The 16,837-nt window shown below is 42.3% G+C and overlaps 1 protein-coding gene across 1 annotated transcript in view; it reads left to right on the top strand.

Moving 5' to 3' along the window:
* The window catches only part of FRAS1 (Fraser extracellular matrix complex subunit 1), a 428,246-nt gene that overhangs the window by 353,440 nt on the left and 57,969 nt on the right, over window positions 1-16,837 (top strand). Inside the window, exons 48-54 of the mRNA XM_043572402.1 lie at window positions 5,588-5,712; window positions 5,991-6,131; window positions 7,989-8,216; window positions 10,224-10,337; window positions 12,222-12,372; window positions 13,789-13,948; window positions 16,197-16,365. Of these exons, the coding sequence (XP_043428337.1) occupies window positions 5,588-5,712; window positions 5,991-6,131; window positions 7,989-8,216; window positions 10,224-10,337; window positions 12,222-12,372; window positions 13,789-13,948; window positions 16,197-16,365 (1,088 nt within the window). The remainder of the gene's footprint in view (window positions 1-5,587; window positions 5,713-5,990; window positions 6,132-7,988; window positions 8,217-10,223; window positions 10,338-12,221; window positions 12,373-13,788; window positions 13,949-16,196; window positions 16,366-16,837) is intronic.

The raw sequence follows: 16,837 nt of genomic DNA, 5'->3' as shown, positions 1-16,837 counted from the left end.
TTCTGGTTTTACAGTCTCAGCCTTCCCTGGGCTTAAATTCTGGTTGCCAAGACCAATCCAGTCCTGCTTAGAGAAAGGCTCTTAATGATCATACTTCTCCCTTGGGAAAGTACCCTCCGCAAAAGGAGGGAGGGCTCCCTTTCCCCAGGACACTTCCTTCACCTCCCTTTTCCACCAGGCTTGGCTTCCTAACCCACTTGACTCACACTCCCGCCAGTTTTTCTCCATCCACCTGTTTCTAGAAACTGTCAGTGGACCAGATATGAGGATCCAGCCCCCTCCCCTTTACCCTTAGGGTCCCCTCCCCATTGCTAATGGAATAGAGCTTCCCTGCCCCTTCTCACATCTCCAACCCCATTCTGAGTCATTTCTGTAGCATTTAGACAGAATTCTCACATTCCCTGTCTGCCCTAAGAGAGAATATTTTTATGAATTTGATACTTTAGATGTAAAAGGTGTCCCTTCAGAGGAAATGCATGTTGATATCTTACATTCCTCTCTTAAGGCAGCTGGCTCAGTTTCGAGAAAAGCCTCTGCACCTTGCCTTTTTGCCTCAGTAGGCGCGGATGGATCTACCAGGAGCTGGGGTGGGCTGGCCTGTGCTTTGCGAGAAGCAAGCTCCTAGGCCAGTGTCTTGTGGTGCAGGCACTGAGGTATTTTGGGACTGATGCCTCTCGGAATTATCAGTTTCCATCAGTGCCTGCAGATATCCTTTCACTGGTTAACTATGAAGTGGACTTATTCTCATACTGTCTGTCTTGGTCAGTGAGTTGTTCTTTTTGGATAGACAGGACAGGTGTGGAGATCCTATTTTTGTCCCCTGAGATCTAGGGAGCCACATGCCTGTACAGACTGTGTAGAAGACAGACATGGGCCTGCCCCTGTGTGCCCTTTGCAAGGTTGAGGGGCCATCCCCTCATGTCAGGGACCCTAAAGATCCTCGTTTTCCTGTGAAATCAGAGTAAGGAGTTATTAGGATAGAAGCTAAGTCTCTGGAACAAAAAGACTCTAAATTGCAGTGCCTTCCACAAGAAATTCATTTTCTCTCACAGAAAAATCTGGAGGCAGGTAGTCCAGATGGCCTAAAGTGGCTCCATGTTCCTCAATATGAGGCTTCCATCTCTGTCTAAGGTGACCACTGTAATTGTTGCCATTCCCCAGCCAGCAGTAAGAGGCAAAGGCCAGGGGAGCCCACATCCATTTCTATTTTAGGAATATTACCGAAAGAACACACATCAATTTTGATCACATCCCAGTGGCCAGACAGTAGTCAGACAAAGCTGTGAGATGGCTGGGAAATGTAGACCCTAACTGGGCATCCAATTGCTTAGCCAACAGGGAGGATTTGTACTTTTCAAGTCAGGGAGGAGTACAGCAGTCTCCAGCATAGCACTGGTTCTCACCTTCACCAAACACTGACTGAGTAGCTGCTGCAGGAGGAAATTTGTTTTGGAGGTGGGAGACGTGTAAACAAACCTGTGCAAATGCGTTTCAGTAGCTGTGACAGCAACATTACGGGACAGTGAGAGCCAACGCACAGCGAGTTCCACCTAAGAGAGGTGTGGTAGTGAGTCAAGAAAGACTTCCCAGAGATGATGCTTTAGCAAAGGTATTCAGTGGTTTCCGCTTTCTCTCACCCTCTCTCAGTATCCTGACACCAACCAAAATAGGATGCACCCATGGCTTTAGTTTGGGTTCTCCCCGAGAGCAGAGGTATGTTAGTGCACTTAAGACTGCCGTCACAAAGTACCACAGACTGGGCGACTTAACAAAGTCTCACGATCTGGAGCTGGAGGTCTGAGATCATGCTGTCAGCAGGGTTGATTCCCTCCAAGGTCTGTGAGGGAGAATCTGGCCCAGTCCTCTCTCCTCAGCTTATAGAGATGGCCGTCTTTGTGCTCCCAGGGCATGCTCCTTGTATGGGTATGTCTGTGACAAACTTTCCCCTCTTATAAGCACATTAATCAGATTGGAATAGGGCCACTCTAATGATGGTATTGTAACTACTTCCGTCTGCAATGATCCTATTTACAAAAAAGGTCACATTGTGAGGTACTGAGGGTTAGGACTTAATATGAATTGGGGGGCGAGCGGTGGTAAGGAAAGGGATACAATTCATTCCGTGACCGGAGGCTCTGAAGAAAATCTGAAGTAGAGAAGCTGAGAGTCCCCCGCAGCCTGAGTCTGAGGTAGGACACAGGCAGTGTCACAGAGCTATCCACAGCTCTGCAGAAAGCAGGAAGGCTGAGGCAAAGGGAAGGCAATTTCTTCAAAGATACTTTATTCCCACGCTGCTCCCCTGACCTGGACTGAACTTTCTCTAATGTGCTGGCCCTCCAGGGGAATTGGAAAAACTGACAGGGTTAATGTGGGTCTCTGTAATACTGCCAGATACATAGTTTAGCCAGCGGGTTGGTAGCTGAAAACACCTTCGATGGGATTAAATGCCTTCAAGATATTTCAAACAGTAACTACCTGCTGTGACAGCCAGTAGGGACAATATGTTATTGGAAACACCATCTTGATGGGGAGTAGCTTAGGTCTTCCAATGCCCAATTAACAAAGGCCGGAATTTTTTCTTACATGTATAAAGATTGAAAATCTGTGCTCAGTAGGACCTCTTAGATAGGAATTAGAGTGGATGAACTGAATTCATTCACCAACCATGTTTTGAGTACCTGTTGTGTGCCAGGCACTATTGTAGGTGCCCAATAGTGAAGAAACAACAAAAATCCTCGTCCTCTTGAAGCTTATGTTCTAGATGCAGCGCGTTACCCTCTGGCACTAGGTTAGGGATATCGGACAAGACAAATGTTATAGCCAAGAAAGTATTCTAGAAAAAATGAATCAATTAAAAATATTACAATGGTGATATTACAGAGGTAGATTCCCGAGTGGCTTTTGTGATTTTTCACTATTTTTGTGTGTTTTTCACATTCTCTCTAATAGGCTCGTATTACTTTTATATTGGAAAAAAAATTAAAGGATAAGGGTAAAATTCAAAAAGCTCCTCACCTAGCCTGAAAAGGTTAGGTGAGTTGTACGAAAAGTACTCCTAGCGAGCATAAACTTTAAAGTTGGACAACCTTGAGCTCCAGCCCCAGCACTGCCCTCCTATTAGCTGTGTGACCTTGGATAGATCACATTGCTTTTCTAATTTTATTCGTGTCATAATCTAGAAAAATGGACGTAATATGCCAACCTTGACCTCCCAGAATTGTTACAAGATACAACTCAATATATATAAGCAAGTGTGAAACAGTGTTCTACACATGGAGTAGGTGCTCAGTGTTTGCTAGGTCGACTTGGGAAAGGCTCATTAAGATCAAGCCTAGAGCTGTCATATACTGCTAGTGGAAATATAAAATTACCACTTAGTTTGGCAGTCTCCTAAAAAGTTAAGCATGCACCTAACATTCCCACCATTCCACTCTTAGAGATTTACCCAAGAAGAATAAAAACTTAAGCCCATACCAAGACTTGTGCACAAATGATCATAACAGCTTTATTTGCAATAGCACAAAACTAGAAATAACCTAAATGTCCATCAACAGGTCAATGGAGAAACAAACTGTAATAAATCCATACAATAGAATACCAGTCATCAATAAAAAAGAACAAACTATTAGTACATGCTGCAATATGGATGAATCTCAAAACAATAATGCCCAGTGAAAAAAAGCAGGCATAAAATAATACATAGCTTATGATTCTAATTATGAAAAAATTAGAGAAAACCCAACTAATCTACAGTTACAGAAAACAATTGATTTGTTTCTATGGGGTAGGGTAAGGCATGAGAACGGGAAGAACGGAGGGATTATGCAATGTCAGTTGAGAAACTTTTGGGGTGATGGAAATGTTCACTATTTTGATTGAGATGATAGTTTCATGGATGTGCCCAAGCATACTTTAAATATGTGTAATTTATTATATGTCCATTTCCTCTCAGTAAGAAATGTTAAAAAAGGGAAAGATCAATTCCAAACCTTTCTTTCGAAGAAGAAGGAAAAAATCTATCACCTTTCTTCATCACTCTTAGACTATAAAAGACTCATATAAAGGGAACAGTGAATTAGGTGACCAGTTGATTGCGAGAATCCATACAAGAATTTCCCCATGAGCTGTGAGGATGGATTCACAGCAGGGAAAAAGATTTAAATTTCTCAGTGCAGCCAGTCTGAAGTTATTAAATTTTTAAAGAATGGTATGGATTTCTGTCCAGAGCCACAAGACAAAGCGATAAGACAGGAGGCTATATTTTTTGCCTGTCAAGAGCTGATGTAGCAAGCACAAGAAATATAAAATTCCTCATCAGAAAAATAATGCCCTAGTATCCAGGAGACTGTTGTATCTAGGTAACAAATTTCAAATGATAAAGAGAGTTGTAAATGTATAAACCATGTGGGTTGATTTTTTTTTTTTAAAGATAAAGCAGTGATATTGATGCCACAGTTACATGTAAAACAGTCAAAGTAGAATCTCTTTGGGTTTTTTTGCTAAAACGACAAACTGGTTTCCCCAGGATTAACAATGACAAATAACAAATTCCAGGAAACAGCAAATGAATTTCAGGACCAAACCAAAAGACCAGATTCAATGGATTAATACCCCATCACCCAGAAACAGAAAGAGGGAATTTGTGCTGAGGGACTAAAACTACATTTGATATGGGTTCGTTTCAGTCTTGGCTGACACCAGAGGATGAACCATGGAAGCCCAAAGCCCTAAGATAGGACCAAGAAGTCTGGGCTGTTTTGATAAAATATTGTCAGACATTTAAAAACATAAGATGTTATTCATTTGTGGGATATGGGTGTTATCTAAAATCACTTTAGGTTTTTTTGTTTTGTTCTGAGTTTTAAAATGACGGAAAAAAAATGTAACGTGTTTTCTCTATATCACGTTCTTAAAGGATACTGGCTTTTTAGGTCATTTTAGAGTTGAGATGGAAATATTGCTCAAACCCCAAAGTCATACAGTATGTTTTGTAACTGCCAGCCTGGCTAAAGTGGTATGTGAGAAGCTAGAATCGTACACCGGAGAGTTGAAAGGGACCTTGAAGAATATCCAATGAAATCTTGGATGCCAGGCTCACTAATCACAGAAAAAAGGCTATGTGTAGCCAAGCCCTGTGACTCCAGTGTTCAAAAGCTAAGTCATGACACAATATTAAAAATTAGGGCAGGTTTTCAGAAAGGACTCTGAGGCTATAGGGGAATATAAAACATAAGAGAGAGGAGTTTGGAGACTAAGGCAATGGCTCTACCTTTCACAGATTTGACCTGCATACATGAACCCCTAGAGAAAGGAGAGGAACAATTATTGAGCACCTGCTGTTGGCTTGGCACATAGTAGAAACTAAATAATTAAGTTAACAGGTGTTCCCACAGAACGTGTGCTGTTGTATATATATATACACACACACACAAACAACTCTAACACAGCGTCTCAGAGAGAAGCATATAAATGCTATGAGAGAAATACAAAGGACTCTGTGTGATGAGAGTATGGCATTTCTCTAGTATTAGAAGTATGGCTAGCATTTTGACATCCTTTCTCTGGTTCTCTCTTCCCCTTTTGCTAGGTATCCAGATTAATTCCTTTACTCAAGCTGACTTGACTTCACGAAACATTCAATATATCCACTCCAGTAAGACTGAGAAACATTCAGATGCCTTCAGCTTCACACTCTCAGATGGAGTCAGCGAGGTAGGCAAGGCACTCTATTCCCTCAGTGAATGGGTACTGATTCTGCACAGTCTTCCTTGATGCAAAGCAACTATGCAAGCCTCACCTTCCCCTACTCTCACCCAAGGCGAGTGGCGGCTTCTGACAGCCCTGGGGCTCTCGCCAAAGGGAAATCACCCTGGATTCCAAATCAGTCAGTCATGCTGGGAATGGGTGAAAGGAAAAGTAGAAAAAGCACCTACCTTCTCCATGGGTGGGTGCTGGGGACAGTTGTCCCACCTGCACTTTCTGCCATCTAGGTGACGCAGACTTTCCATATCACCATACGCCCTGTGGATGATTCACTTCCTGTTGTACAGAACTCGGGGATGCGCGTACAGGAGGGTGTGAGGAAGACCATCACAGAGTTTGAGCTCAAGGCAGTGGATGCCGACACAGAGGTAAGAGCACTCCACTTGGTTCTCTGGTTGAATGAGAGGCTGATCTGTTGCTTTGTGACTATGCATCCTGAGAGTAGGGCAGAAGGGTAAGGTTCATGCAGGCATCCTTGAAGGGTTAAAACCTAGAAGATACTGTGGCCTTCTGGAAAATAGAAACTAATACTATTTGAGATCAAATTGGTTTTAAACACTTTCTCGAATCCAAAATAACATTCTCTCTCTCCCCTGATTACATGTAATAATCCTTTAACATGCTGATTTTTTAAATCATGATTCATAGAAAATTAGATTGATGGCATTTTACCCATTTTTTTTTTATTTTTTCTCATTAGAGTGAACAAGTGTTTTGGATACCTATTCATTTTTCCTATCATTTTACCTGCTTCATTCAGACTTCTCTGAATGACAACTGATTATTAAAATTTGAGCATCCTTACAGAACTAGGCTTTATTCAGTAAAACAGAGCACATAGAGACTAAACTCTAAATCTCATGATGCTTTCAAGTTAAAGTATCTAACATTCTGGCATGATTCAGCTCTCCCATAGAAGAGTACCATAGCATTTGTTCATTAGTTCTGTGTGTCTTTCCCTGTGCCAGTCCTCAATCGTTCATTTATTCTCAAAAACATTGATTACCTAGTAAGTGCCAGGCTTTGCTCTAGATGCTAAATAGAGGGCTGTGAACAAAACAAAGTTCCAGGCTTAGGGAGTTTCAGCGTTAGGTTAAGGGAACAGACAAGAAAGAACGTATAAACATCATGTCAGATAGGATAGGTGCTATGAATAAAAATGAAGCAAGACAAAGGAGATCAAGATTGAAGGGTGTGTTATCTTAGACAGAGTGGCCAGGGGAGTCTTCTCTGAGGAGCTGATATTTGAGCAGAGATATCATGAAGTGGAAGAACAAGGCATGCAGTTGTCCGAAAGAGTCACTCTCTGGGAAGAAGAACCAGAAGTGCAAAGGGCCTGCAGTCAAGGTGCTTGGAACCTTTGAGTTACAACAAAGAAGCCAAGAAGCCAGAACCCAGTAAGCAAGCAGGAGAAAAGAGGAATGGGGCCAGAGAGGAAGCCCGGCACTAGGCCACAGAGGGCCTCATTGGCCCAAGTCAGGCCTTTGCATTTATTCTAAGTTGGTGGGAAATCATTGGAAAGTCTTGAACAGAGTTTTCTACATCTTTCTTTTTTCTTCTATGTGACACCCTAGAAGCCACAACTAGACAGGGGAAATTAGCTTATGTTCTGTCGCATATGGGATTCTGTACATGGAAGTTTTGGGAAAGTGGAGAAAAGGTTAGGAAGGAAATGAATGGTTTTAAAAGTCTAGTTCCTATCATCCTGGCAGAGGTTAAAAATTCAGGCTTTTGAGGTGCCTGGGTGGCTCAGTTGGTTAAGCGGACAACTTCGGCTCAGATCATGATTTCACAGTCTGTGGGTTCGAGCCCTGCATTAGGCTCCATGCTGACAGCTCAGAGCCTGGAGCTGCTTTGGATTCTGTGTCTCCCTCTCTCTCTGCCCCTCCCCTGCTTGCTTGCTCACTCACTCTCTCTCTCTCTCAAAAATGAATAAACATTAAAAAAATTTTTTTAAGAAATTCAGGTTTTCCCCTTTGACCCTTAAAAGACAAATCTAAAAGTCTTCTTCTGACACCAGAAGGCGCCAGAACATAAGTTCAATTGTAGTAACCGATATAGTTTCTCTCCTTAGTTTTATTTTTGGCACCTGTAAGGCGAATGCAATCCTTATTTTATAAACATCTTTAGGTGTGGGTATCCTTGACCACCTGCTGGCCATCACTCACAAATCTGGTTTCTGCTACAAACTTCTTTTCTCCCCTGGCTTTGTATGCCCTCAACAGGCCGAGTCTGTCACGTTCGCCATTGTGCAGCCTCCACGCCACGGCACCATCGAGCGGACCACCAATGGGCAGCATTTCTGGCACACCTCCACCTTCACCATGGAAGACATCTACCAGAACCGGGTCAGCTACAGCCATGATGGCAGCAACTCCCTCAGAGACCACTTCACCTTCACTGTGGCAGATGGGACAAACCCCTTCTTTATCATTGAGGAAGGAGGAGAAGAGGTAAGGGGCAAAGACAGTGGGGAGGGAGACACAGCAAAGTGTGCCCAAGTTTGTCCAGAGGCAGAACGTGGCATTTTTAGGCCAAGAATAGCAATGTTCTTATTGTCACTAATTGGCCTTGGGCAAATCACTTAACTTCTGTAAGCTTCAGCTTTTTACCTGTGAAATGGGTACAATTTCAGTTAGTCTAAGGCTCAAAGGAGGTAATCCACAGAAAGTGTGTAATATTGTTGGCAAATAGCATGCACAAGAAAGGGTGATAGTTATTGTTATTATGACTGTCATTATTTCCCTTTTCCTTTTTCCCACCCATTGACTCCTTTCATCCGGTTTTTCAATAATCTCATATGATTCTAGATTGTCTTTTTCTTTTCTGTGCCTCCTCAGTCAGCCAGAGTTTCTCAATCTCCTAAAGAATAACCTGGTTAAGAGTGTGGCTTTTAATCAGTGTCCAGAAGACACTGATTAAAATTCTAGCTCTCTCACTTACTAGCTGAAATGTCTTTGTAAGTCATTTACCCTCCCTAAGCCTCAGCTTCCCTGTCCTTAAAATGGGGATGATATCTGCCTTTATGATATATGTAAAGCACTTAACGCAGTGCCTTACACAGGAAGCATAGGAAACATTCAATAAAATGTGGCTATAGTATCATCATCATTGTCATCATTTTAGGACCAGCTCGTGGAACAGGTTAACAGTGTTTTTCTCTTAAGGTCCTAAAGTTGTCAAACTTTTTCTCTAAGAGAATTTCTCCATTCTCCACTACCTTCCCTTCCTTTATTCCTCAGCCAGATTTCCAGCAGTATCATAACCCCTGGGAATAATTGCAACTCTGATAGAAGGTGGGCCCGAGGACACGGCTGCATGTCAGGCATCTGTGTCTGACTCCGCAGAAGCAGTTCTACTGAGCAGCATGATCACACCCGACTGTATTTCAGGATAACAAAAGGGTCAACTTCTCAGTCCTGCGGAGTCCTTTCCTACTCTGATGATGCATGGGCATGATTCCTTTCCTGGAAGAAGGATCCCCCTGCATCCCTTAGAGACAGCCTGTGTGAAGGTCATTCTCAGCTGGCCCAGGTGCCGGTGAGACGCCTCTTGGGATTGCCTGCCATTTCAGTGTCTGCACTGCATCACCGTCTGGCAGATCATCACTTTTATTTTCTCTCTTCTAAACCGTAGCTGCTCCCCAACTTAATTTGACTTTGAGAAGAGAAAAAGATTTCAGGATGAATCAGCAAGAGGCTACCTCTCTGATAAACACGAAAGGTCATAGTAGTCTCCAGAGGGACTGTATTATTTTTGAAATGGAAATTATTTAGGACGGTTGCAGAAGATTGAAGAGCCAGTGGCTTGCTGCCCTGTGTGCTGGTGTGCCTTATTTTCTAAGGAACAGTGAGGTTCTGAGAGCAGACCACGTATGTGCAGTGTGTGTGTGTGGACATGTATCTGTGTGACAGTGAAATTATAGACCAGTTTCTTTTCACTATTCCCACAAATGCTTTTATTCTTGATTTCCTCAGCCCCTTTCCCCCTATGGACAGTTCTCCCTCAAAAAAAAAAAGGAAAGAAAGGAAGAGAATATCGTCCCATGAAATGTCTTTTCACATCTGGCAGAATCACACCTGGGGACTTTGACATTAACCTGTTAATGATGAGTTTAGTCCACCTCTCATGAAAATGTTAACAAGAGTCATCGAAAGGAAAATAGTGCAATACTGAATACAGCTAAGGAATGCATGGGTGTGGGAAAGTCAACTTCCTTAGCAGGTGGAATTGCAGGAAAGTGCCACTTTCCTTGCTTTCCTTGTCATATTGTCCCCACTTTCTCAGTCATCATTCTTCTCTGTGCCTCATGCCAAAGGGGGCAAGCAGTAGGAAACTGGCTCAGTCACCCATGCTAAAGTGCCATCAGATTTCAGGGGTTGCAACTCTGTAGGTCCCAGACCTGACATATTTCAAATGTCTGTGAATCATGACTTTTTTTCTTTTGGCTTCCCCCACAGGTTGTGACAGCAGCACCTCAGCAGTTCCAAGTAGACATCCTCCCAGTAGATGATGGCACCCCTAGAATTGTTACCAACCTGGGGCTCCAGTGGCTGGAGTACATGGATGGCAAGGTAAGGCCTTTCCGTCTGCCACATTCACATGAACCAACTTGGGCTATGTCCTTATTCAGGGCAACTTGGGGACAGAAGTCCAGTTCCACTCACGTTTATCCCTCCCTAAGGCAGCTGATTTTTCTAAGATTGGCAAGCTCCTTGAGTTTCATTAAGATTGTATATAGTCTGGGGTGCCTGGGTGGCTCAGTCAGTTAAGCAGCCAACTTCGGCTCAGGTCATGATCTCGCGGTCCGTGAGTTTGAGCCCCGCGTCGGGCTCTGGGCTGATGGCTCAGAGCCTGGAGCCTGTTTCAGATTCTGTGTCTCCCTCTCTCTGACCCTCCCCCGTTCATGCTCTGTCTCTCTCTGTCTCAAAAATAAATAAACGTTAAAAAAAAAAAATAAAAAAAAAAAAAAAGGATTGTATATAGTCTAAGATGTTCTTACAAAGTGACTCCCCAAAATACAGAAGCTCGAACAAGATAGACATTTATTTTCTTTTTTTTCTCACATAAAGAGTGGAAGTAAGTAGGCAGTCTAGGGCTCTACGTGACCGTTCAGAGATGCTGATTCCTTCTGTCTTATTGTTCTGCATCGCTGGGTTGTTGCTGTTAACAACATAGCCAAAACTCTTAAGCTATTCATTGATATTCCAGCCCATAGGAAGAGGAAAATAGAGAAGTAGAGGGCAAGGAACTTCATTTTAAACAAGTGATACAGAAATTAAATACATCACTTGCACTCATATTATTTTGGCAAGAAATTGGTCATATGGCTCCATCTGTTGCATAAGTGGCTGGGAAATAGTCTCTAGCTGGCTCAGCTAAAAGTTTGTTAACTAGAAGAAGGGGAGGATGGGTTTCAGGAAGCATTGATGAGAAGAAAGTGAGTATTTTGTAGGTGAGTATCCTCAAAGGACTTCTAGTTTAGAAATTCCTTTCTCCTCCTAAATCCCAATTTGGTCTTTTTAAGATATGCCACGATTCTTACCTGGTTACATATCAAGCATTAAATCCATACGCACTGAGTCCTTTCTTTTGTGTGTGGTATCCCCTCTAGGACGTGGATTTTCTCATCTCCATGGAGCTAATTAGTTGGCTGTATATGTAGCTGCTGTGCTCTAGTTTTCTATTGAACTGGGTGGGATTTTTTCAAATTAGTACAAACTCCTCTCATCCCCTATTTCATTTTTTTCCCCATATTCAGAACCATCCCATTCTCTTCTCAACACTCTCCAATTGGTTTTCTACTTCCCACTTTTATCCTACTGCAATAACTCTTATCAAGTCACCAATGACCGTTATTTTGCCAAATCCAAAGGTCACTTACATGTCTTTACTCAATTAGACCTACAATATTTAATACTGTTGAATACCCCCTTTTTTATCCCAAACTTTTGCTCTTACTAAATATTTGTTGAATGGACGAATGAGATAATTAAAGTTTAGCCAGTGTATTTGGGCAATATTTGGGTATTTATCTTACTCAATTTCAAGCATTGTGATTGACTCCTATAAGGTATAAAGTGGCCGTCTTCCCTGTATATTATCATTGTTTCAAAGTTCCAACCTTTCCCACCATCTCAAATCTCTCCTCCAGTCCAGATGGAATTAATCTCTCCACTCCCAAAAAGTGTACAGTACTCTTTTTGTATCTCCTATTATGGCTCTTGCCACAAGAGTTACCTTGCTCATGAACCTTTCTTTCCCAATAAAGTGTGAACACGTCAAGGACAGAGGCTGGGATGGTTGCCGTCCTCATACCTCTTCAAACCTGACAGAGTTTTCCACGCAGTAAATGCGCTCAGTAAATCATTGTTGAACTGAATTAATTCTGAGTCAGAGGGTCTTGGTCTGGCTTTATTCCCACCTCAGGAATTAAATGTAATGGGTTTCTATTCCAGGCAACCAACCTGATCACCAAGAAGGAACTGCTGACCATGGACCCGGACACAGAGGACCTGCAGCTTGTCTATGAGATAACATCGGGCCCCAAGCATGGCTACGTGGAGAGCAGGCTCCAGCCTGGCAGAACTACTGTTACTTTCACGCAGGGTGGGGACTCAGGGACCCACGAGATGGGATAAATCTGTTCTAACTCTCCCCACCGCCCTGATCTTTTCTCACAACCACTTCCAGCTACTTATCCCCATGTAACTTATTTGTAAACAAACAGATCTTTTAGTGTCTAACCATCCAGCTTTGGAATTTTATTTTTCCTGATTTCCTTTTCCTATTACTCTGAATTATGGCAAAAACAAATTTTTTTTTTTCTTTTTGTCCTTACCGTGCTTCCTCAGCTCCCAAATGCTTTAGGTTTTGGCAAGATTTAGTAGAAAGATGACATATTGATTGGTTTTCTTCTTCTTTTTTTTAAATTGAAGCACAGTCAACACACAATGTTACATGAGTTTCAGGGGTACAACATACTTGATTTTCTTTAAAAACAACCACTATACTTTATGAAATATCTGTTATCCTGTATGGTTTATTTTTGTCCTCTAAGGGTTATGGATTGTCTTTTAAGTCTTCAACAAAGTTATTAAAATCAACACGGGTAGGTTGCTCAACAGAAGTATTTTCCTATTTTGAAAATTTTTTTTTTGTTACGTTTATTTATTTTTGAGACAGAGAGAGACAGAGCATGAACAGGGGAGGGGCAGAGAGAGAGGGAGACACAGAATCTGAAACAGGCTCCAGGCTTTGAGCTGTCAGCACAGAGCCCGACACAGGGCTCGAACTCATGGACCGTGAGATCATGACCTGAGCCGAAGTCAGACGCTTAACCGACCAAGCCACCCAGGCGCCCCTATATTTTCCTATTTTGAATCACATCAAGGACCATTCTGTATTTTAGTTTCTTATAAGTATGTCAGACTCTTCTAGACTTCTTTTGAGGATGGACCTTACTTCAAGCAGTCGTTGCAAAAACTTACACCTTACAACTCAGGCACCATGTTTCCCTTTTCTTCCTGTTCTCAATCTTGTGTTCTTTCCCAGAAGAGAGCATGTTTTCTGTGCCTTATGTATGAGCTGTTTTAATACACCCCAGCTTTTCTTAATAGCACGTACCTTCTAAAGAACCTTATTTAGGAAGAAGTAGGGGTAAGTATGAGCATGTGTATACAGAGGATGGAATCAAAGACTTTTCTCCGTCAGCTCTCAGATTTGCCTTTAACATTCCAGAGAGATTCATTAAAGTCCTTTTTTGCCAAGACCCTGGGATTCTCATTTTACAACAACATAAGGTACTCTCTGTACCTAAGTACCCTCTTTTGTCACACAGAGCTATAGGATTTTATTTTAAAATCTGGAAGACACATTTATTTTTAAGACTACTATCCCTTTTTGTTCTCAGGACATTAATTTCTGTCTGCAGCCCATTAGAAGAATAAACTGGGTATGTTAGTGTGGAATCTACAAGACTTCCTTTACATCCCCAGTTAATTCACCATGTGTTTCTTCTCACAGAGGATGTGAACTTGGGATTGATTCGTTATGTGTTGCACGAGGAGAAGATCCATGAGATGATGGATAGTTTTCAGTTTCTGGTGAAAGACAGTAAACCCAATGTGGTCAGCGACAATGTGTTCCATGTTCAATGGTCCCTCATCAGTTTTAAATATACCAGGTACAAGGGTTATTGGTGTTCATTCTTGAGAAATATATCAGGCAAACAGAGGAAATCAGATTGAAGTACCAGGGGATAAATTCTAGTTATCTGATGATATTGGTGGTGGGTATAACAATAATAAAAATAACATCACCAATTTTTTTTAATACTGTTTGTATCAGGCACTTGACATACATCATCTTGTTTACTACTTACGGTTGTAAGGTGAGTGCTATTGTTATCCCCACAAGAACAAGGCAATGAAGACAGAAAGAGGTTAACTAGTTTACCCAAAGTCACATAGCTAAAAAGTGGTAAAACCAGGGTTAAAGTCCAGTGATCTTAACCATTGTGCTTTACTGCATCTCCTACAATTATTTTTGCTTCTGTCTTCAAGTTTTAGAATACAGTTGAACTGATAAGAAACAAAATACACATTCAAGTTCTGAAAGTAATCACTGGCTCATAATAACAACATCTTTGCCTTCCCCCTACATTCTCTCTGTTCTTGGGCTTGTATTCTCCCCCTAGTTCCTTTGGTGTTCATAGAATTCTATATCTTTTGGAACAAATTCATAGCGTAATATAGGTAACTCTTTTAAGGTGCTTTTATAGCCTGTTGGGTGGTTGAGAGGCAAGTAGGCACCAATTTTGGTAAAGATAGGCAAGCACAGTGTTGATTTTTAGAGGTCAGATTATAACTAGGGTTATAATTTTGTGGGGGAGATAATTCTTTAAATTTTTTTTTACTGTTTATTTTTGAGAGAGAGAGAGAGACAGAGTGCAAGCAGGGGAGGGGCAGGAGGTAATTCTTTTGATCTACATTTCAGAGACTCACTACTCTAAGAAATCAGTTTCATGATAATTCAGATGAAAGTTGAAATGGGGGTTAGGGAATAACCTACAAACCTGACTTCATGTGCCCAGTCCTGGGCTGTTCCAGTCTTAGTCACACATACTTAGAAAACTTAGTGGAACATTATAATCAACTTTTTATATGTAAGTTCTGCTGTTATTTTTCTCTTGTTTGTATCTCCTTAAAAATTAAATAAATGGACTAAACCTGATCACTTTTTCTGGACAAGCCTCCAACTTTTAATGGGCTGAATAGTACAGAGTGTCCCAAACCTGGAAATGAGGACTGACCTGTCAGGGGCACTTTGCCTACAACCCTCACAGCAACAAGACATAAGTAGGCTCTGGGCAAGGCAAATGAACCTGTGATCATCATCCTCAGGGATGAAAACCAAGGCCCAGCTCAGGCCCCACTCACTTACGGCTTTTCTAAACCTAGATACTTATTATGAATTAATGACACATGGATAGTTTGCCTTCTACTTTGCAAAAGCAATACAAATTCATAGCAGCAAGCTAAGTTAACCCTGTGTCTTAAACTGTTTGGGCTGTTATAACAGAATACCATAGATTGGGTGGCTTACAAACAACAGAAATTTATTTCTCACAGTTCTGGGGGCTGGGAAATCCTAGATCAAGGTGCTGACAGATTCGGTGACTAGTGAGGATCCTCTTCCTGGTTCATAGACGGTTGTCTTCTCCCTGTGTCCTTACATACTGGAAGGACCAGGGAGCTCTGTTGGACTTCTTTTATAAGGGGAGCAGTCCCATTCATGAGGGCTCCACCATCATGACTAATCACCTCCCAAATATGATCACATTGTCGTTAGGATTTCAACATATGAATTTGGGGGGACATGTGCAGTCTATAGAACCTTGTCACTCCCCAGTGTCGCAAAGCTCCATTTGTCTTAACACCTTTGTTATGTAGGCCTGATTCTCTGCCACCACCCTGGCTCCTTTGCACACTTCCTGGAGATCTGGTCCAGTCAGTTTCCCCCCGAGCTAAGTCATTAATTGTCTTCCAAGCAGCTTTCTTTCCTAAGAACCCACTGAACTATTCTAGTTACTCTACCACACAAGGGAGAGATTGTTTGTCATTCCTCTGTGTTTTGAAGTACAACGTGCATAGCTCCTATGTGCTGCTCATTTTCTGAATGACTTTCAACTCGCTCTGAGAACAGGGCAGATACCATTCTGCATCCACAGCCTTCTTGGTCACTTGGTGCTGTGACTATTCCAGGTGAACACGTTTCCTCAATTTATAACCTGGCTTCCTAAAGAAACTAAACTTCCTATTCTATGAACTACCTGACACCAGTAACCAACCAGGAGAGACAGGCATTAAACAAGTGGATTCTTCACAGCCCCAGCTCACAATTTCAGAGACCACCTTTTTGTGTGTTTCCAGCTACAACGTGAGTGAGAAAGCGGGGTCTGTCAGTGTCACAGTGCAGAGGACTGGGAACCTGAACCAGTATGCCATCGTCCTGTGTCGCACTGAGCAAGGGACCGCCAGCCCCAGCTCCGGAGTCAGCTTCCAGCCAGGACAGCAGGACTATGTGGAATATGCTGGCCAGGTAGGATGAGCGAGGAGGCCTCTGATTCCTGACCGCCAGCTGGCTCCACCAGGGCAGCACTGTGGTCATTGGCAAGTGAGGCGCCTTCCCTCTAATTTTTACCCCTCTTCCCTTTCCATTGGTGCCCTTCCTCAAGTGATTTTCCTGTGTTCCCTTCTCACAGGGCCTAGTTCCTCCCAGTTAATCTACTCTCCGTGTAAGTTTTAACTGTCTAAGTTGTCTAGCTTCTCAGTCTTTACATTTTGCTTCATGACCACAAAAACTCTGCATTGTGTTCTGTGTGAGACCTTTGGCATCCAAACCCTTCCTCTCCCCTCACCTTCTCTACCTGAAAAGGGAAGAGAGAGTACAGGAAGATGGTTGAGAAGCTCTTGGAATAGCCTGGGTGAGAGATAATGGGAGCTTGAGTTTCAGTTATGGAGTAAAAGTGGAGACAAGTGGGTGGATTGAACAGATGAGTAAGAATTGATAG

This window comes from Prionailurus bengalensis, chromosome B1, assembly GCF_016509475.1.
Source record: "Prionailurus bengalensis isolate Pbe53 chromosome B1, Fcat_Pben_1.1_paternal_pri, whole genome shotgun sequence".
Classification (NCBI taxonomy): domain Eukaryota; kingdom Metazoa; phylum Chordata; class Mammalia; order Carnivora; family Felidae; genus Prionailurus; species Prionailurus bengalensis.
This window is presented reverse-complemented; position numbering and strand designations above follow the sequence as displayed.